Source organism: Heterostelium album, assembly GCF_000004825.1.
Source record: "Heterostelium album PN500 unplaced genomic scaffold PPL_scaffold12, whole genome shotgun sequence".
NCBI lineage: Eukaryota > Evosea > Eumycetozoa > Acytosteliales > Acytosteliaceae > Heterostelium > Heterostelium album.
This window is the reverse complement of record NW_008805074.1, coordinates 351,032-372,363: the sequence shown is the minus strand read 5'-3', so window position 1 is coordinate 372,363 and position 21,332 is coordinate 351,032. Positions and strand designations below refer to the sequence as shown.

The following is a 21,332-nucleotide window of genomic DNA, read 5'->3' as shown; positions in this document are numbered from 1 at the left end:
AATCGATTCACACATTAAGATTTAAAAATGTTGTACAATTATTTAAATTAAATTATTAATATTATTATTTTTCTGTTAAAGTCTCGTTGCAACTTTTAACTTTCATTCTCGGTGATCTAAAAAGGTAACCCGAATTCCAAACAAGTTTTATTAAAATAAAATATTATTAAAATTGTGTTTTGAAATTAAAGCTATTACAATTTTGTAAACATGAGAAAAACACCATAGTGTGTGGTGCGGTGTGTGCATTTTTGTGAAAAAACAAAAAAACAATAAAAAAACGTACTCATATCATAAATTCACACTTTATAATTTTTTGATTTTTTTATAAATAAAAACACAATTTTAAAATCATCTTAATAAAAACAACAACAGCAACAAATTTCAAACCAAATTTCTATATTTCTTTTTTATTTAATACTTATAACAAATTAATTTATATATAACAATGGACCCATACGGAAGACCAATTTATCCACCAGGTTACATCCCTGTAGTCGACCCATTAGGAATGCCAATTGCACCTGCCGTTGGTATGTATTGTATATATTATCGTTCATTTAGAGGATCATAGATAATATCTAATTTTAATGTATATCTTTCTTTGATTAATTATATTATAGCCCCAGTAGTACCAATTACTCCAATGGCACCAATCGGAGCACCAGTTGTATACCCAACTGCTTACCCAGGAGCACCAGTTGTCTATCCATCTGCATACCCAGCAGGTTATCCAGCAGGTTACCCCGGTGCATACCCACCAGCCTATGGTTATGGTCATCATCACCACCACAAGGGATTCAAAAGATTTTATAAAGGATTCAAATAATCAACTTAATAATCAATTAATATTGTATATATATAATAATAGTTTTATTACAGCCTAAAAAACAAAAAAACAACAAAAACATCAAAAAACAACAAAACAACCAACTTATCCTATGTACTTCAAACCTAAATGTTAAATATATTTCTTATCTAAAATACAAAAATGTATAATAAACCAAAATTAAAAATGTTTGTTGTTTGTAGTTCTACCAATAACAAACATTACTCTAATTATACAAAACAAAAAAAATATATTTTATAAAAAATGAATGAATTAATTGATTGTTCTTGGAAATTATTATTATGATAACTTGTAGTTATTGATTTTCATCACATTTTAATCAACACAATCACTTATCAATGACATGACACAAATAGATATAAATAATAAAGTTATCAATACATTCCAAGTAAAAGTAGATTACCAACAATTCAAAACAAATACTATCACTAAGCCCATCCCAATTGCACGTGCATCGTATGGTGATTGCTCAGAGTTTATCTTTAGTGTTACAAACAATACATTTATAAATATTTATATAAAGAATAAAGATAGCAGTATCAGGTTATTCAAGGTACAGTTACAATTATTATTATTTATCATTTAGGAATAAATAAGTAACTAAAGTTTACTAAACATACACACTGTGTTTATAATAGATAATAAAATGTTCACGCACCATAGAAGATTATGAAATTGTTGATAATGGCAAGTTGGGAATATACTTATTAGTTCTGTTGAACAATCGTTCTTTTTGGTCGATTGGTTTAAACACATTGGTAAACAAACAAAAACAAAGTTTTCTAACTATGACTGCTGCAGTTAATGCCAGTCAAAAGAGAAAGCAAGAAAATGATACAACTGGTGGTAGTGGTAGTGGTGCACCAAAGGTTCAGCAAACAGGTAGTTTGGTTATCAACTTGGACATGAATGACACTGCCTCCTATTATGTGGATACTCTCGATAACTTGGTGCACATAGTGAAAGACAACACCGAGAACAATATCTACTTGCTATTTATTTACAATGGTGATGATGATAAAGATTTTCTTGAAGACCAATCCTCTAGTATGAGATCTAAGCTCAGTATATTGTTGCCTTCCAAAAAGATTCATTCTGTAATGATTGAAGAAGATTTCTTTAGATTATTCATTTCATTCAAAGCATCGATATATAATAATGATATCAATCAAGTTAAATTTCTACCAGACAACGATTATACTAAAAGCAAAACTTATGTTAACAAAATCAACAACATAATATTATATAATAGTAACATAGTGTTGAAACATCACAATCATCAAATCAACACAATTCTATTCGATAAAGATACACTCATTGTCGATTCTAAAAGATTTAAGTTATCAGGTGAGATATTACAGATATCTATTGTTGATGTATGTATTGAAGTTCAACCTTATTGTATATATATAACATATTATTTACATTTAATAATTATAATTATAATTTAGGATATTATAATATGTTTAGTTGGTGGATTATTAAAGTTTATCAGTTTCTCATCTCTAGATAAGCTTACTTTAGATGATGAGTTAAAGTATATCGATGTTCCAAGTGCATATAGGTTACCAAATAATATATTATATTTCAATGTAACAAAAGTTGTCAACGCTGCTGAACGAGAAGTATTCAATCTTTCATTGATTACATACTCTTCTAAATTGATATTCTACACATTCACTTTAAATAATGATAATAGTAATAATCAACAAACAGATATATCTTCATCTGATATATCATCAACAATAACAGCATCAACAGCATCAATATCAGATGACAAACCAACAACTACAGCTACTTCTATTTCAAAATGGCCAAGATTCACAGAGAAGCTTATTAAAGTGAAAGAACAACACAAAGTGATAATGGATAAGATAAAGTCGGTGGATCGTTCACAGCAATCGATCAATCAACTGATATCCGTATTCTCAAAGAAACCATTCACATCGACGTCACCAAAGTTTGCATTCTCCTCGGTGATCACACCATTGGTTTCACCGTTGGTCGATCTACACAGTGGCTCCACATCTATCATCTTTAGATTTACACTATGTAATCATACCAGCCATTCAATGTCTGAAGGTTGGAATCTACTGATTAGCTTCAACGTCACTGACTACCCTCTGAATACCAATCACTTTATTTCGCATCCAATCAATCTATCGGCAAAGAGTAGTACCAGCTTTGAACTCTCGGTATCGTCACTCCGCCCAACCACTTCCACCATAACATTCCGACAGACTCTATCGTTCAACATACCGCAGCCACCTAAAACATCGATCAACTGTAACTTCTTTGTTAGCGAAAGAACATTCCATTTGTTAGACTTTATTCGATACAAGACCATTGCATCTGCATCGACAGTTACAACACCGAAATATCAAGTTGACTCTAGTGCTGCTGCTGCTCCTGCCTCGTCAAGCTTTAGTCATAGTCCATCTTTGTTAGATACAATATTCAATATAGTCAATAGTAATAGCGGCAGTGTTAGCAATATCAAGTATTTAGAATATGTCAAATCACAATGTAAATCATTGATATTGCCTGTCAATGGTTATCAGATATTTAGTAATCCAGAGATAAATCATCACGCCAAGATATTCAGTTATCTATTGGGTAAAGAGTTTATCATAGACAGCTCAATACATTCAAATGATACTTCACATACACTTGAAATATCATATTCAAACTTTAAATCAACTTTATTATCAAGTAGTATGTATAAATAACTAAACAACATTATTAATAATCATAATAATAACTAATCTATTCAATATATTAATATCATCAATAGGTCATGACCAAGGTAAAAGTTATTCAATTCAATTTGGTTCAAAAGAATCATCAGTTTCAATAGAATTAAGACATCTATTGATACAATCATTGTTACAAAGAGATATTAATAATGAAAGTAAGTAAAAATGATTAGTTGGTAAATATAAAAATATGATGATTAATAAATTATTAATTATAAATATAATTACTTATTAGAATTAAAGATGAATGAAGATAACTATTCAAGAGCATTGAATTTCTTAAAAGATAAAATGAAGGTATGGGTACCAAGAAAAGAATCAATGAAACAATCATTGAGAGCATGGCAATCGAATGTATATGATCTAATAGAATTGGGATCAATAGATTCGTACGACTCACTACAATCAAAGATAGAACAAAATTCATCGAATCTACAGAAAATACAAGATCTAATTGAATCTATTATAATTATTTAATAAATAAAAATTTATAAAGATTGCAATTATTATTACTACTACTATTATTATTATTATTATTATTATTAATGACTACTTTATTTCGATTCTGTTTTATTATCATAGGTTTTTATGTTTATTGAGCAGCGAAAGAGATAACCATTGGTTTCTCTGGTGTAACTTTAAAACCTTGAAGATGTGTCATTGCGACTGCTGATTTCGAATCGTCGTCAAACTCTACAAAAGCAACACCTTTCTTGGCAGTTGTCATACTTATACCTTGGAATCCTGGGAATCTATAAGTAGTGATAAAAATGTTAGTTATTTGTGTGATGAGTGATAATTAGTATTAAATATAGGTAATACATACTGAGAGAATAACATATTTAACATCATCTCTTCACATTGCTCAGGTAAGTTCTCAACAAATAGAATCTTATTGGGTGGAGCTTCTCTTGGTTGTAGAGGAGCAGCCTGTGCATTAGCTGTACTGGCAGCTTTGGGTTTGGCGGTGGTCGATGGTTTCTTGGTTTGTTGTTTCTTTGCTTTCTTCTTATCTTGATCATTTTCTCTTTCTCTCTTCTTCTCAATATATGTACCATCTAATTTAGAAACTGCATCCGATTTAGATTTAGCATATTGTATACTCTGAAAAATAAACAATCTAGTTAGTTAGTTGAACGTTGAAAAGTATGAGATCATCTATCAAATGATCAATTGCTATCATATGATAGGGTAAACAACAAAACAACAACTAAACACTTACCATTGGTCTACCTAAAAATTCGAATCCATTCATCTCTCTGAGTGCATTGGATGCTGATGTGATATCTTTAAATACAATGAAAGCTTGTCCTCTCATCTTCTGTCTCTTTGCTGCAACAATCTCTAAAATCGATCCATATGGTGAAAATAAACTATATAATTGCTCTGTAAGTTCTATTTTTATATATATATATATATAGTTAAAATGAATGATAGTTAGTTAGTTAGTTAGTTAGTTTATTAAAGTTACTCTTTATTCTATCATTTCGAGATAAAGTTTAAGATAGATACTCTTCTTTGATGGTTTTTCATTTAAATTATTGACATATATAGTTTGATTCATTGTATTCTCTGATGATTGTGTCTCTTCCTTTTCACCACCGTTTGGCATATCAGGTTCATTCTCTTTTACATCTGCCATCTTTCTCTTCTAGCTACACTTTATATCAAATAAATATATATATATATATTAACAATACACAATTACCTAGTTCTAACAAAATTTTTTCAAAAATCAATTATTTTCTATTAATGAAAATTTTTCAAGAAACAAATACTTAAAATCAACAAACAAGGATGTTATATATTCATTTAAATAACAAGTTTGACTATTATAAAAGATTAAATCAAATATATAAAAGTTTTAGTTAAAATATTGTTATAACAATCAAAACTCTAAATAAATAAAAAAATAGAAAATTAAAAATAATAATAATGTTGTTATAACAATATATATATATTGAATCTTTAGCTTTGATAAAAATATTTTAATAAAAATAAATATAAATATTAAATTAATTCATTGTTTCAACAAACTAAAAAGACGAAAGTCATAAGTTTACAGATTTTTCGATTGTCAGTCGATTTGATTTCATTTATTGTTATAATTATAATTTTTTTTACAAATTTATAAAAATGGAGAGTAATATAGATAAGTTTGTTTTACCTGGTGATTGTATAGGTACGATATCAGATTTAAAAGTACGTATAGGTCCTGGTTTGATTCAAGTTAAAGATACTGTCATCGCATCAAAGTGTGGTGTTCTACGTTTTAGTAAATATCATAAATTCTATTGGATTGAAAATGAACAGAAAAGAGTATGTTATCGTATTATATATAATATGTGTGCTTATCGATAATAACACATTTGATTTGTTATTATAATACTAATGATCATTTAATAATTTTATATGAAATTATCAATATATATTGATTTAGTTCGTACCACAAGTAGAGGATATGGTGATTGGTATCATTGTCGATAAACACCCAGAATCATTCAAAGTAGATATAGGTAGTAGTTCACTTGCATTGTTATCTGCGTACTCGTTTGAAGGTGCTACAAAGAACAACAAACCACTACTGCAAGTCGGTAATCTAGTGTATTGTAGAGTATTGATAGCCAACAAAGACATGGAACCAGAATTGGTATGCATGTCTGTCAGAAACAAAGCAGAGGGATACGGTCAACTAGTAAATGGTTATATGTTTAATTGCTCACTCGGTTTATCACATTAGTAAGTAGTGTTTGTTAATTAGTAACTTTGTTGCAATCAACCAATCAATCTTTATGTTAACACCCAACGATCGATCTATTTTAGTTTATTATCTGAAGATTGCGAAATATTAAAGATTCTAGGTAAACACATTGCATATGAAATAGCTGTAGGTGTAAATGGAAGAGTCTGGGTAAATTCAATGGATAATCAACAAACAATCATTGTAGCAAACACAATCTTAAACTCACAATATATGCATGATAATCAAATCGAACCATTTATATTAGCAACACTTAAATCTGAAAGCAATACAACACCGAAAACAACAGTAAATTCACCATCAATAAATACTATTTAATATATAATATAGAAAAAGAACAAAACATAATTATGTTTGAACATTTATTAGCTTATCGAAAACAAACAAAACAAATTATAATAATAATCTTTAAATATCTAAATAATTTAAAATGAAAATAACTACCCTATTTATATTTGAATAAAAAAAAAGGTTCTAACTTTGTTCAGTTTTGATTTATTCGAATAAGTTATTATTATTAAGCATAAATAATTAACACATGGAATAGAATTACAAGAACTAAGAAAAAGTTGAGAATCGTTTGGGTTGGGTGTTGGAAGTGGCTTCCTACATTGTTATATGCCAAGGAATTTAACCACACATGGAACGACAAGTTTGGTATGAGGTGGCGTATGGGGTAATGATACGGCAGTTCAAACCGGTGTATGGGCACTCAGCGGCTTTACCTCCTCCAATGTACATGACTACATGGCTTGGACATGGCTGGGCGAAACAGTAGAAGAAAAGATCACCGACAGTGCATGCACCTGGGTTGCTTGGACTGCACTTTGAGTTACAGGCGCCACCTTGACCGATTTGATTGAAAGTGGTTCTTCCGATTCCACTCCATCCGGCATCATTGTAAGATCTATAGACCAGACCACTGCAATCCAATCCACCAGATCCACATCCTAAAGAGAAAATAAAAAAAAAAAAGAAAAACAAAAAACAAAAGAAATATTAATATTTCACAGGCTCTGATATTTCTAATTATCCTAAAAGATGTGCATACCACATGAAGTTCCACCATATACGTATGGACATCCGCAAGTTGAGTAGTGAGATGCTCTAGCAGCTGCCTTTTGGCAGGTGGAAAGTGGAAGCTTTCCAAACTTCTCTAAGTAGTAGTGAATGTTTTCAGTGGTGTTGAAAGCATCGAAATCTTGTTCGATATCTACAACCTCTTCAGTTGCTGATACGAAACAAGATGAAACTAAAGCAATTAATACTAAGATGTATAATGATTTCATTTTTATATTTTTATTTATATATTTATATTTGTTAAAAGAATATTTATTTATTCCTTTTTATTTGTTTATTTAAATATTTGCGATCGTGGTCACTTAGGGATGCCAATTGACATCTATTTATATGTTTCTTCTTTTCGAGTCTGTGGCGATTGATCTGTTTTTGGAAATGGGAAAACTAGAAAGTTCTCTGGGGTATCTTTTAGATTTTTTCAAAGATTGCTGTTTTGCAAACTTTCAGTACCAAAACCATCTATACCAGGATAATCTTTTTAAAAAAAAATCGTGGTGGTACTCAGCCTGCAAGATTTTTAAATTTTATCCAGTAAAAAACAAAAATATCTTGTTAACAGTAAAGAGGAATAATCAAAAGCAGAATTTTTACAAAAAAAAATCAATTGTAAATACCAGGTATCCATTCATTAGGGTTTTGATTTTAAAACTAAAAATCTATTTTATTCTAAACAAATAGATACTTTTGTTGAATTTACAAATTAATTTATTTTTTCAATATTCTGTTAAAAATAAAACTAAAGGAAATTTTAAAATCATTTTTGTAAAACCAAAAAATCAAAAAGAACAAACAGATATCTCTATCATCAAATTTTTGGCGAATAAAGATTTCTTTTTATGGTGATTTATGATACAAGATTAAAAACATTAATTTTTTTAAATTTTTTTCAATATAATTTTTTGAAAATTAATTTAATTTTTTTTTTTTTTTCTAACCAGCAGTAGTTGTTTTTATTCATTTTTATATTTTATATTTTTTTAGTATATTTATTTTTATTTGAATTTAGTAATAAAATGGAGTGTCCCTCATCTGTACAACTTAGAATTAATAATATTTCGGGACATATCGTTCCACAGGGTAAATGTCCAGTCTCTCACCACTTTGGTGCAGAGTCGGCTGGTCGTGCATGGAGTATCGTCAGTACTGCACCGAATGCACCAGCAGCACCGATTCGTGTTTTGGTTACAGGTGCTGCCGGTCAGATTGCATACAGTGTCATCTTTATGATTGCAAGCGGTCAGATGTTCGGACCACATCAACCAGTGATTTTGCATCTCCTCGATATTGCCAAGATGGCAGATGCACTCAAGGGTGTTGTTATGGAGATTGACGACGGTGCATTCCCATTGGTTGCTGGTGTAGTCGCCACCACCGACATCAAAGCAGCATTCATGGGTATTCAAGTTGCACTTTTGATCGGTGCATTCCCAAGAGGACCAGGAATGCAACGTAAAGATCTCTTAAAGATGAATGCATCGATCTTCAAGGAGCAAGGAGAAGCTCTTAAGAACTACGCATCTCGTTCCGTCAAGGTTTTGGTTGTTGGAAATCCAGCCAACACCAACGCACTCACAACAATGACACAAGCATCTGGTTTGCCAGCATCAAACTTCTCTGCACTCACTCGTCTCGATCAGAATCGTGCACTCTCAATGATTGCTGAAAAAGTTGGTGTCAATGTAAACAAAGTAAAGAATGTTATCATTTGGGGTAATCATTCATTAACACAGTAAGTTTGCTATTAATTAATTAGTTATCTTTTTTTTATTTTCATTTTAATAGACTAATCAATCGTTTTCTTTGCTATAACTCTAGAGTACCAGATGTAAATAGTGCATATATTCAAAACTATCCATCACCATCAGTTATTACACCAGTTTCAACAGCAGTCAATGATGAAAAGTGGATTCGTGAACAATTTATTCCATTGGTTCAAAACAGAGGTGCTGCTGTTATTGCCGCAAGAAAGTTGTCATCTGCTGCCTCTGCAGCTACCGCTGTTGTTTGTCACATGAGAGATTGGGTATTGGGTACTAAAGATGGTGAAATTGTATCGATGGCTGTTTGTTCAGATGGTTCATACAACGTACCAAAGGGATTAATCTTTTCATTCCCAGTGACTTGTCGTGGTGGAGAATGGACCATCGTACAAGGACTGAAAATAACCGATTTCATCCAATCAAAGATCGATCTTACAATCAAAGAGTTAAATGAAGAAAAAGAAGCTGCATTATCATTTTTGAATTAAATCAATCATTAATCTGTTTTAATAGCAAATCATTACAAATAAATAGAAAAACAACCATATAATAATAATAATAATAATATATGTTATAATCTAATATGAATTTAATTTATTTGATTTTGATTTGATTTAAATGTGTGAGTGATATGTTGCCGTTCTCCTATTAGTTAAGTTACTAAAGTAATTAACATTTTATTAGAGTTGGATGTTTATTGTTTTGTATTGCTTTTTTTTTTTTTTTTTTTGTTTTTGTTTTTTTTTTTTTTATATAATTAATTAAATATGAATTACTTGTAAGCAAACGGTGTATGGACCCATTGCAATATCGGATTCCCATCCAAGTCCTTGTGGAACTGCAACCGATTGAGGATTTTGTTTGTTGGCATCAATGTTGGAGATCTTACCGGTTGGGTAGTCAGTGGAGGTAGATTTCATTCCGTCCGGTACTTTAATTTGGACGCTGTACTTTCCTAATGGTACGTTATCAAACATCCATCGTCCAACGGAACGAGTTTCGGTGGTATTGATTAACTTGTTATTCTGGTCATAGAGTTCAACGGTGATACCATCGATTCCATTGTCAAGGATTGGTGTCATTTTACCGTCTCCATCTTTGTCAGTGCAAACAACACCCATGATTCCGAGTTTTTGAATCTTGATGGCTCCGTTTAGACCGTTGAGAAGGAAACTATTCTCAGAGAGAGTAATAAGTCCGGCGGTTGTGTTGGTGAGAACAACTGGGTCACTCATGGCAGTCGCTGGATTGAGTATATTTCCATTGGGTCCAGTCTTGACGGTGGACATGACACCTTGGGACATACGTGGACCGAGGATGTAGGTTCCATCTGGAAGTCCTCTGTGAGTGTAGACACCGTTGTTGTTGGTTACTACAGTGATTTGTCTTCCATCGGATGCTCTGGTAGCCATTACTTGCATGTTTGAAATTGGAAGATCCTCTGGATCTTGTCGACCATTTTCGTTTCTATCGTAGTAGAAGGTTCCGTTCAATGCATAACGGTGGAGGGGTGGTGGCGATGGAGTTGGAGTTGGTGATCTAGTTGGCGATGGAGTTGGGGTAGTGGTATCGATACATTTACCCTTGATGAAGGCATACATCATGTTTAGACCCATACAGCTTGGTGGTTGGCAAACAGAGGACAATGTGAAAGTAATTTTAGAGACAGAGATATTAGGCTTCACGATGACGTAGCTCTTGACGTTGGACGATGTTCCGTTGAACATCAGTGAACCTTTTCCTCCGACGGCTTGGTTTGAGAGGAAAGCAGCATTCATTCCACTGGGGTGAAGGAATCCATGGTCAATGGTGTTCCAATTCAACAAATTGATTGGCATTCCGTAGGCATCCCAGGCGTTCATTTGAAGGAGATCACTGTCGGATATACCAAACAACACTAAGAAGGTATCGTTCATTGGTGTCAAGAAATCAAAGGTGACATTCGATGGTGATTGGCTGCACGATTGGTGGAGAAGAACGTTGATATCTTGTCTTCCAGTGAAATCAAAGTACTTGTGGTTGTTGTCGAGTACTGCTTTGTATGGGATTTTGGAACCGACGACCAATGGCAAGTTGGCTCCTGTTACCTTGACAATTACTTTGGTATCGTTCATCTCGAGATAGTATGAACGTGGATCGCTGAGAGCTGGCTTTACATTACTAAAGTCGTAGTAAGACATTGTGGTATTATCACAGAGACATATCACTGCTTTTTCGAATCTTTCATTGAACCTTAAGGACCAGGAACTGGAAACAAACATGAACAACAGTGCCATGAGGCACACTGTTTTTGTATGCATCTTTTTGTTTTTTAGAAATTTAATAAAGATGGATCGAATTATTACTGTTATATAAATAAATATATATGTATGTTTCTAAAAACAATAAAATGATTATTTATGAAAAATAATTAATTTTGTTATCTGTATGAATTTTGGTATATAGTTTATTGTGTTCAATAAATTGCATATGTAATAGCATGTTGATGTTGTTAATCATCACATCTTCTGATCACTAATTCAACAAAGAAAATAAAAATGAAATGAATAAGCCCTACCTATCTTGTATTCACCATACCAAATGTATATATTGAAAGCAATGACACCCACCTGCATTCTTACATTGATAATGAACTGCAAGATTCATATTCAATGTTTAATTTATTTTATAAGTTGCATATGTGTTCATTGTAGTAACAATTTAATGCTACATTAATATTATGATATGCGATGGTCACTTGTCATTTTTCAACAGTTATTACTTATCAGCTGAATGAGTAAGTGTGTTTTGATTAAAAATGAATTTTTTATTATGTAAAAAAACAACAACTTGTGTGTGTGGTTGCAACCATTTTTAATTAAAAAACAAAAAGTAAACAGATTTATATATACTCTCTACTATATATTTATATGATTATCTTTGATTAAATTTCGGAATAGGCTAGTGTGATATCACATACACCACATAATAATGAATCATTTTTGAACAATTTCATTACCTAAAAATAAAAGTAAATATTTTTTAAATTAATTTTTATCTGTATCATTATTATTAATAATTAATAAAAATATTTAATTAATTTCTTTCTTTTCTTTAAGATAATAAAATAGAATAAATTTGAAAACAATTCAAAATGGTTTTAAAAAATTAGTTTGATTCAAATTTACAGAAAATAGAGATAGTGAGAACAATAAATAGTAAGTATTCTGTTTGTGATATATTTTGTTTTTAGCTGGGGTTGCATGCGGATAAGCCGATAACTTTGTTATTTTTTGATTATAATTGGTTTGAATACAGGGAAAGAAGACGATATTTCATGATATTTTTTCGTCTCTATAGTAATATTTTGATTTTTGTTGTTTGACTTTTGGCCAAATGGAGAGAAACTAAATTGTCAACATAACAAAAGCGGTTGGTTGAAGATTTAACATTTCAAATGAAAGAACAATCCTTTCAATTCTTACCACCTGTCGTCTTTGTCCAACACTCTATTCTAAACATTATAAAATAATTAAAATTTATTCTCTACAAAATACATTTAATTTATCAACATAAAATTGTTGATATCAAAGTTAAATTTTATTTATAATACATAAAATAATATTATAAATATTATTGGTTTTTAATTTTATTTTTAAATATATTTATTTATTTATTTTTTTATTTTGTAATAATAAAGGATTATAATTCCCATCTCTAAATCTATCTATAAATTTCAGTATAATATATATAATATGTCTATTAGTTCTTTGGAAAATGGGACAAACTTTTGGATTAGTGTTATAGTCTTGTTTTTTTGTGTAAAAATGGTATCGAGCTCCACTCCCGACTTTAATCGTATAGATAATATGAATGGAAATTCGATGCTTTATAATAATAATAATAATAATAGGGATAATAATATAATAGAATCACAGTCCACCAAAAAGTATAATCAATATCTATGTCCATCACATACATGTGATCCAGGAATATTATGTAGAAATATGTTTGGAATTTATCAATGTGGAAGTCAATGTAAGTAAAAAACGATATTCATTCAAACAAAAAAAAAAAAAAAGATAATCAAGAAATTTGTTAAACAAATATATATTTATTATTTATTATTATCATTATTATTTAAAGACGATGCATATGCGACGATCGATTCATATCCAGTGAAAAGATGGCATGAAGAGGATCATATTTACACAATGTACAAAAGTAGAGTCTACAATCTAAATACAATTCCGCTTACTAGTTTTGTAATAATAGTTGATTTTCTCGATAGAATAGTAAATAAAACGATAGATGGAATGGTTATAGACGAAAACGACGATCCAGAATCACATTTAATTCATTTGCCACCAACAGTGGAGTATGTCCTTCAATCGAACCCCTATGAATTTAGTTATGTCCTAAGGGGGATGAACAACGATGTGGCGACAACCATCCGTTTTAAAATGATATCATTCACTACACATCCACGAAACAAGAAAAACATTAGTAGTATTTCCAGTAGCAATGATAATTCATTGAATGATATCAATAATAGTAATTATGATTCCAGTTTGAATAGATGTTAAAAACAAAACAACAACTACTACAAAATAACATCTATTTATTTTGAACCATACCAATTCAATTACCAACCAAAATTATTTGTTTTATTTTCTTCTATCCATTCTCTTTTATTTTCCTTTTTTTTAAAAACAATTCATCCATTAATAGGATATCCATCCCATCCAAAACTAATTTATTGCCAACAGCAACTAAATTCATAAATAAAAATTTACTGTTTAAAAAGTAAAGTATAAAAATCTATCTCCTATCCAAGATTACATTTCTTCTAGTAATCTATTTACTATTTATTTATTAATATTACATTTTGTTTGATAATAATGACTCAAATGATATCTAAACAAATTGATATCATGTTGATACTTTCTGTACAATTGTATTATATCATCGCCACGTTGAGTGAGCAATCGCATTATAAGCTCATCTCTTGCATCCGTTGAAAGTGGTTCTTGTAAATCCAAATTTGGTTTATAATCACCATTCTTTTTGGTAAATATTGTATCTTTAATAGAATTGGTAAACCATAACAAAATATTATACAATTTAAATCCACCATTACTATTATTATTACTACCAGCTGTTTCTGTATTATCAATAAAGGATTGATCTGACATTGCAAATTGTGAAATTAGACGAATTATCTTATCCAACTCTGAATTATTACTATATTTTATAAATAAATCTCTATCTTTAATCAATGCTTTCAATGCAACTGATGTTCTAGGTATTTCGAAATCAGCTCTAAAATTAGAAAAAGATTTAATTAATTAATGAATTCGCATACAAAAAAAGTTGGAATTCTCTTTTGACTTACTTTGTCCAAACAACATATCCACCATCTTGTAACTTTCTAACATCACGATTGCTCGTGATTGGCTCAGTGAAATTTGGATCTATGAATGCACTTGCTTTGATATCATCGACACCAATCGTAACACCAGGATATAATGGTGGTTGATTTTGTAATATCTAAAACAAACATTTTAAAAACAAATATAAGTATTTTAGTAAATTTCAAACGTTGATCTGAGATCATGATTGATACTTTACAGTTCTTTTTAATGAGGTAACTCTGTTGTTTCTGAGAACAAAAGTAGTAAGGTTACCATCGGGTATCTCAATGGCTCTGATGGTTTTACCAAACAGAAAAGTTCTCAATGCAAACGACACAAGCGATGCACCACCCAACAAGAAAATGACCTCGTTCAAACGTTTTGGTTTGATGTTAAAGAGTGATCCTATTAACTTATCATCTTCATCGACATCATCTATGCCCAGCATAGATTCCACTCTGTCTATTAGTGAACTACCAGTAGGCGAGTCGGTGCTTGTAGTACCACTACTATCGATAGTGGTGGTGTTGGTTGATTTCTTTTTAACATCGTCGTCAGATCCTATAGTGTCCCTGATGAAATGAATGATCGTAGAGATAGGTCCGATGTTATTTGTATCATTTAAATTATTATAATTGCTATTGTCATTCGACGTAAAAGTATCATTATTATCATTGAAATTATTATCTGTCATCTTTGTTTAGCATGATCGAACTAAAACTACATCAAATATGTTGTTTTTTTTTATTTTTTTTTATTTTATTTTACAAGTTTTTCGTTGCCATAAACATTATGTCAATAATTCAAAGATTTAAAAATTGGCTATGTCTAGCATTATATTAATATTTTTACAGGCAGATAACTATATCCATATCCTATATAAATAATTTTTAAAGGCAACAAATATTTGTTGATATTTTGTTTTACATCGTTTTATGAATAATTAATTAAAGTTTATTTTTAAAGTTGAAATGTATTTCTATTTGAAGTAATTAAATTAGTACTTCTGATCATGTATCTGTTTAATTGTAACCTCAATAATGGAGATTATAAAAAAATTTTATTTTTTGAATATTTTTCAAAGTTTTTTTGCTATCAACCAGGTTGTCAGGCATGAAAAAATAATTATTTTTTATTGTTGTAATATTATAATTAAAGATCCTATTTCATTTAAAAATAAATAAATATCAATCATTTATTCGCATATAGATATATACGATCAAATTTAATAACAACAATAACAATAATAACCTTTTAATTAAAGATATATATATTTCAAAAGAAGTTATTAGATAATATTATTTTAGTGATAACTACTAGATAGAAAATGGCATCGATTAATAATCCATTGTCAGTTGCAGCATCTTCAATGAATATTAGATCAGTTCTACAGGAATACATCAATAAGATGCTCTCTGGTATTGATGGAATGAAAGTTTTGGTACTCGATAAAGAAACAGTAAGCTATAGCTAGTCTACAAACAACAACTTTGTTTGTTGTTGTAGTTCAACTCAACACACTCGTAGTAGTAGTAGTAGTAGTAGTGTTGTATTATGACAATGTATGATTGACATTTCATCTTTTTGATTTATTTTAAAAGGCAGGTATGGTTAGTATGGTATATTCACAGTCGGAGATACTTCAGAAAGAGGTATTCCTCTTTGAGAAGATCGATAGTAACTCTAGAGAGAAGATGCCACACATGAAAGCTGTCTACTTTGTCAGACCTACTCAAGCCAACGTGAACATGATCGCTGATGAACTTAGAAATCCAAAATATTCTGATTATCATTTATGTATGTTGTTTTAATTATTAATTAATTAATTAATTAATAATAATAATACAATTGTTAAAGAGTTAGCTTTTAACTAATCATTTTTTATTTAATATATAACTATTTATTTAACTATAGTCTTTACAAATGTAATTGGATCTGCATCTATGGATGAGATGGCAAAGGTAGATGATAAAGAGTTGGTCAAGGAGGTACAAGAGTTTTATGGTGACTTTTATCCAGTTAATCCAGATACATACTCTTTGAATATTACAGGTGCATTGACAAAGAGATCATCGGCATGGCAAACCAATGTCAACCGTATCATCGATGGTGTCATCGCATCATTGTTGGCATTAAAGAAGAAACCTGTCATCAGATACTCTGCAAAATCAGAAGTAACTAAATATCTTGCTGAAGTTGTATTGGTAAGTTAATAGTATTATCATTATCATTATTATATTGGTGGTGTAGATTAGATTAATATAAAAATACTGATAAATATATTTTTATACTTACCTTTTTTTTTTTTTAAAAAAATTTAAATATATATTACTATAGTCAAAGATACAGAAAGAAAAGGAAATATTTGATTTTAGAAAGCAAGACAGTGTATTGTTGATTCTAGATAGAAAGGATGATCCAATCACACCATTGCTTCATCAATGGACCTATCAATCTATGATTCACGAGCTATTGACAATTAGCAACAACAGAGTCAGTTTGAGCAAGACTGCTGAGGTCGATCCAAACAATGAGTTCATTCTCTCGATCGATCAAGATTCCTTTTACAAAGACAATCTCTACAAGAACTACGGTGACTTGGGTGCTAGCATCAAAGATCTAGTAGAAACCTATCAAAAGAAGAGAGATGAATCAAGTGCAAACATTAGAACCATAGGTAAGAGAAAGAACAACAACAACAATAATAAATAATAATAATTTGTAAACTAATCTAACATCTTTATACAATAATATATAATAATAATAATATAAAACAGATGAAATGAAGAAATTCATTGAACAATATCCAAACTTCCAGAAATTCTCTACAACTGTGTCAAAGCACGTTAATTTGATGGATGCAATGTCAAAGAAGATCAGTGACAACTACTTGATGGAGATCTCTGAGATTCAACAGGAGTTGGCATGCAACAGCGACCACAACAGTGCCTACGCTCGTTTGAATGAGATACTCGATAACCCCAAGTATTCAAACACCGACAAATTGGTGTTGGTCTTGTTGTACAGTATCCGTTATGAAGACGGTCGTGTTTGGGAACTCCAAGAGAAACTCTCGAGATGTGGTGTTCCACCGAGTGATATCGCCTTGATTCAGCATCTCAAGGAGTACGCCGGTAATACACAGAGAGAAGGTGACCTCCTCGGTACCAAGAACGTCCTCACCAACTTTATGAACGGTGTTGTCAAGCGTGGTCTACAAGGTGTATCCAACATCTACACACAACACGTTCCACTTCTCCAAGAGATCTTGGACAACATCTCAAAGAACAAACTTAAAGAGCAATCCTATCCATTCCTCACTCCAAATCCACCAAAAGAAAGGTAAGCAAAGCAAAGCAAAGCAAAAAAAATAACAATAATAATGAATGATATTTCTTAACTAACCCAACAAACATTACTATTTTCAATGATATTATAAAATATATAGACCAAACGATATCATTGTTTTTGTAGTTGGTGGTATCACCTTTGAAGAGGCATACAATGTTTTCAAATTCAATTCGATGAACTCCAACAATGGAATCAGAGTTGTTTTGGGTGGAACTACAATTCTTAATTGTACTCAATTTTTGGATGATTTACATAATTTGAAGTTAATGAGTGTTAGATAAAAAAAGAAAAGATATTTCAAATCAACTTTCTTCATTTTTTTTTAAAATTTGCAATTCATGTCTATTATTTTTTTGCTTGCTCCCAAACCAAATCTAGATTAAATTTTTTTTTAAAAAAAATTTGATTTCTTTTTGAATCTGATGTGTTTTTTTTTTTTAATCACAAACATTTTTAACCAAAAATTGATCTTTATTTTTTTCCAAACTATTATAATCAATTTCATTCTACTAATTAAATTAAACAAATTTAATAATAACCATCAAACGCTATATTCTTTTCATATCGCCCGCTTATAAATAATAATAATAATCAACATCATCATCATCATCATCGGCATTTCAATACAAGAAAGAGATACAAATAAAAAAAAGAAAGATAGAAGTGATTGAAATTAAAGAAATAGTAATAAAGTAGGTAGTTATTATATGTTCGATTGATCAGTAACAATTGAATTAAAATAGATATTCTTAGGCTTTTTGTTTATAATAATAACAACATTAATAATAATCATGGTTATAATGAAACTGTGGTCTAAAACTATTATTGTTTTTTTTTTTTTTTTTTTTTTTTTTTTTTTTTTTTTTCGTTTGGGTTTTGTTTGTTGAACAACCAACCTATTATTAATCAAAACATGTTTTATGTCAAAAGGAAAATACAACAGCACTACTTTTAGAATATTAACTTATAATAATAAAAAAGTTAATGATCATTACATTTAAATAAGCAAGTTAAAGTTCCTTCATATGGATATCTTTCATCTTTATCACATATCACATTATAATCATAGGACTACTTTATTAAAATGTGGGGAATTTAAAACAACAACAGCACAAACAACAGTAACTTTGTTATAAACATCTTACTTTAAAAATAAGAAAACATACATATCAAATCCATATTTTTAACAATAAATAATAGTACACAAGAATAAATTAATGAAAAGAGAGAAATAAAAGATAATATAATATTAGAGATTTAATTAGATATATGTTCATTCAAGTATGAAATAGAATGAATCGTGTAATGGTATTAGTTATTTCATCCTAAAATGGTTGATAATATTTCACTCCACTATAATATACACCTGCAATATTAAATACTGCATAACATATCCAATCAATCATTATTTCACTAGTGGTTTTAAGCAATAGAAAATAATCATGCTAAAACCATGGTAAAATTGAAATTTAGGTCAATCATAGGAGAAAGCGTTGAATATTTTAGAAAACTCTATTGAATCAATCACTTTCATTCTATATATCAAAATAGAGAGTTTGCTATTTATCAGATACATTTGTGTTTAGTTTAGTTATTGAATCATGTGTGTTTAATATTACCACCACAAACAAACATTGACCATAACCTTATAATTCCTATGCTTTGAGAGAAAACTGCAAGCACTAACCTAAAATAAATGAATGAAGGAATGAATGAATTACAACTCTCTTCCAATACCATCAAAACACACAGATAACTTGACAAAACAACAGAATTAATTAACATCAGCAAAATACACAACAAACAACAACGCGACGATGACTTTTTATTTTGTGTTAAATGTGGGTGTTGTTTGTGTGCAATTGGTTGTTGGTTTTTTTTTTTTTAATTGTGTGTTGTGTATAAATAAAAAATATTTTCAAACACACACAAACAAACACACATAAAAAAACATTGTGAATTGAGTGACCCTATACACATACAACATACCATTGGTTTCATTTGCTACACAGCACAATCAATATTATAGCAGTCAACAGTAATTACCTTTTTGATAGATAGGTAATTTAATTTCACCATTTTTATTGGTTTGGCTTTGATTTTCTTTTTTATTTTATTTATATTTTATAACATTGGCTGAATATGAACAGCACCATCACATTTTTCACATCACATTCATCAACCATTTTTATAACAACAGCAACAGCCTATAACAATATAATATATATGAATATAAACAAGCTGAATGGTAAAATTTTGATTTTAAATCCCCAATATCAACAAAAAAAAAAAAAAAACATTCTAAATTTAATTAAATATTTTTATACACACTCATCTTATTTCATTTCTCAAACTTGTGCGAATCTCACTAGTGGTGGTATTTATTCATTTTCACACCGCCTTATTTTTTGATTCATTTATTTATGTTTGGTTTTTATCTCCCCATCGATATCTCTCTGGCATCTTGTTTTAACAGCATTCTTTCTAATTCACTTTACTTTGTGATTTGTTGTTGATCAATTTTATATGTGTATATGTATTTTTATTATTTATTTGCATTCTCTCTCTCTCTCTCTTTATGTGTATGTATAAATCTATATTACATTATGATAGGAAATACAAGGCAAGACATGTCACTCACAACCTTCTTTTCTTCCCTACATTACATTGAAAAATAATATAAAATTAAATTAAATCAAATCAAATCAAATTAAATTCAAATCAAATAAATATATTAAATAATAAAATATTAATAAGAAAAGTGTTTTTATTGTTGGATATGGAATTAAGCTAAAACAGACAAAATATAAAATATAAATTAAAAAACCATAATAATTTCAACTGTCTTAGTATTTTGTTTTGGTTGTAGTGCTTTGCTACTTCCTCTCCTCTTTAACAACACAACAGCAAAATATTTCTAATGTTATCCATTCCAATCAATTGCTGATGTATTAATTTAATTGATTTCATAACATTAGTAGTCTTTTTATTTTTTTAAAAGAAAAAACAAAAAGTAAATAACAGTAGAATATTTATAAATATCCAAATAATCAATCAATCAATCATTTTTGTTTTAAATATTGTAGTTTAAGACTTGAAATCTTTTCGTATTGTTGTTGTTGTTGTTGTTTCACCAGAGATTCACATAACTAACTGATTATGTAATGATTAAAATTTTAGGTTAGCAGAGTGGAAAAATTAAATTTATCAACAATCAAAGTCGATTCAAAAAAATCAAAACAGAGACTCTGACAAAGTTTTCGAATTTTTAATTTTGGAACCTGACGACGTTGGATCTTGGACCGATTTTACGATCTAACCCACACACAACTTTATTCAACAACCTTTTTGTTAGAAGAAAAAATTCTGAAAAACTAGAGA

At 29.7% G+C, this 21,332-nt stretch overlaps 11 protein-coding genes across 11 annotated transcripts; 6 read left to right on the top strand and 5 right to left on the bottom strand.

The window, feature by feature from the left end:
- Nucleotides 1-448: 448 nt before the first annotated feature.
- PPL_10117 (uncharacterized protein) lies at nt 449-829 on the top strand (the record flags this gene model as incomplete). Its single annotated transcript, XM_020580899.1, has 2 exons — nt 449-533; nt 624-829. The coding sequence occupies 2 exons, from the start codon at nt 449-451 to the stop codon at nt 827-829; spliced, it is 291 nt and encodes a 96-aa protein (XP_020428484.1).
- Nucleotides 830-1,638: 809 nt separating this feature from the next.
- PPL_10116 (uncharacterized protein) lies at nt 1,639-4,083 on the top strand (the record flags this gene model as incomplete). The annotated part of the gene is made up of 4 exons (XM_020580898.1): nt 1,639-2,226; nt 2,302-3,565; nt 3,645-3,761; nt 3,842-4,083. 4 exons carry the CDS (start codon nt 1,639-1,641, stop codon nt 4,081-4,083), a joined length of 2,211 nt encoding a protein of 736 aa, XP_020428483.1.
- Nucleotides 4,084-4,198: 115 nt separating this feature from the next.
- Nucleotides 4,199-5,248, bottom strand: snrpB2 (U1A/U2B'/SNF family RNA-binding protein; the record flags this gene model as incomplete). The annotated part of the gene is made up of 4 exons (XM_020580897.1): nt 4,199-4,358; nt 4,433-4,710; nt 4,829-5,001; nt 5,119-5,248. The coding sequence occupies 4 exons, from the start codon at nt 5,246-5,248 to the stop codon at nt 4,199-4,201; spliced, it is 741 nt and encodes a 246-aa protein (XP_020428482.1).
- A 494-nt stretch (nt 5,249-5,742) lies between these two features.
- PPL_10114 (Putative nuclease) lies at nt 5,743-6,685 on the top strand (the record flags this gene model as incomplete). Its single annotated transcript, XM_020580896.1, has 3 exons — nt 5,743-5,925; nt 6,047-6,345; nt 6,430-6,685. 3 exons carry the CDS (start codon nt 5,743-5,745, stop codon nt 6,683-6,685), a joined length of 738 nt encoding a protein of 245 aa, XP_020428481.1.
- A 312-nt stretch (nt 6,686-6,997) lies between these two features.
- On the bottom strand, nt 6,998-7,656 carry PPL_10113 (NLP/P60 domain-containing protein; the record flags this gene model as incomplete). The annotated part of the gene is made up of 2 exons (XM_020580895.1): nt 6,998-7,317; nt 7,419-7,656. The coding sequence occupies 2 exons, from the start codon at nt 7,654-7,656 to the stop codon at nt 6,998-7,000; spliced, it is 558 nt and encodes a 185-aa protein (XP_020428480.1).
- An 804-nt stretch (nt 7,657-8,460) lies between these two features.
- On the top strand, nt 8,461-9,695 carry mdhA (malate dehydrogenase; the record flags this gene model as incomplete). Its single annotated transcript, XM_020580894.1, has 2 exons — nt 8,461-9,176; nt 9,230-9,695. The coding sequence occupies 2 exons, from the start codon at nt 8,461-8,463 to the stop codon at nt 9,693-9,695; spliced, it is 1,182 nt and encodes a 393-aa protein (XP_020428479.1).
- A 273-nt stretch (nt 9,696-9,968) lies between these two features.
- On the bottom strand, nt 9,969-11,853 carry PPL_10111 (uncharacterized protein; the record flags this gene model as incomplete). Its single annotated transcript, XM_020580893.1, has 2 exons — nt 9,969-11,551; nt 11,817-11,853. The coding sequence occupies 2 exons, from the start codon at nt 11,851-11,853 to the stop codon at nt 9,969-9,971; spliced, it is 1,620 nt and encodes a 539-aa protein (XP_020428478.1).
- Nucleotides 11,854-13,055: 1,202 nt separating this feature from the next.
- Nucleotides 13,056-13,772, top strand: PPL_10110 (uncharacterized protein; the record flags this gene model as incomplete). The annotated part of the gene is made up of 3 exons (XM_020580892.1): nt 13,056-13,224; nt 13,333-13,410; nt 13,498-13,772. The coding sequence occupies 3 exons, from the start codon at nt 13,056-13,058 to the stop codon at nt 13,770-13,772; spliced, it is 522 nt and encodes a 173-aa protein (XP_020428477.1).
- A 282-nt stretch (nt 13,773-14,054) lies between these two features.
- PPL_10109 (uncharacterized protein) lies at nt 14,055-15,294 on the bottom strand (the record flags this gene model as incomplete). Its single annotated transcript, XM_020580891.1, has 3 exons — nt 14,055-14,508; nt 14,582-14,736; nt 14,818-15,294. 3 exons carry the CDS (start codon nt 15,292-15,294, stop codon nt 14,055-14,057), a joined length of 1,086 nt encoding a protein of 361 aa, XP_020428476.1.
- Nucleotides 15,295-15,927: 633 nt separating this feature from the next.
- On the top strand, nt 15,928-18,232 carry vps45 (Sec1 family protein; the record flags this gene model as incomplete). Its single annotated transcript, XM_020580890.1, has 6 exons — nt 15,928-16,059; nt 16,202-16,397; nt 16,515-16,804; nt 16,938-17,277; nt 17,378-17,942; nt 18,049-18,232. 6 exons carry the CDS (start codon nt 15,928-15,930, stop codon nt 18,230-18,232), a joined length of 1,707 nt encoding a protein of 568 aa, XP_020428475.1.
- Nucleotides 18,233-18,932: 700 nt separating this feature from the next.
- Nucleotides 18,933-19,357, bottom strand: PPL_10107 (uncharacterized protein; the record flags this gene model as incomplete). Its single annotated transcript, XM_020580889.1, has 2 exons — nt 18,933-19,022; nt 19,316-19,357. 2 exons carry the CDS (start codon nt 19,355-19,357, stop codon nt 18,933-18,935), a joined length of 132 nt encoding a protein of 43 aa, XP_020428474.1.
- Nucleotides 19,358-21,332: the final 1,975 nt, after the last annotated feature.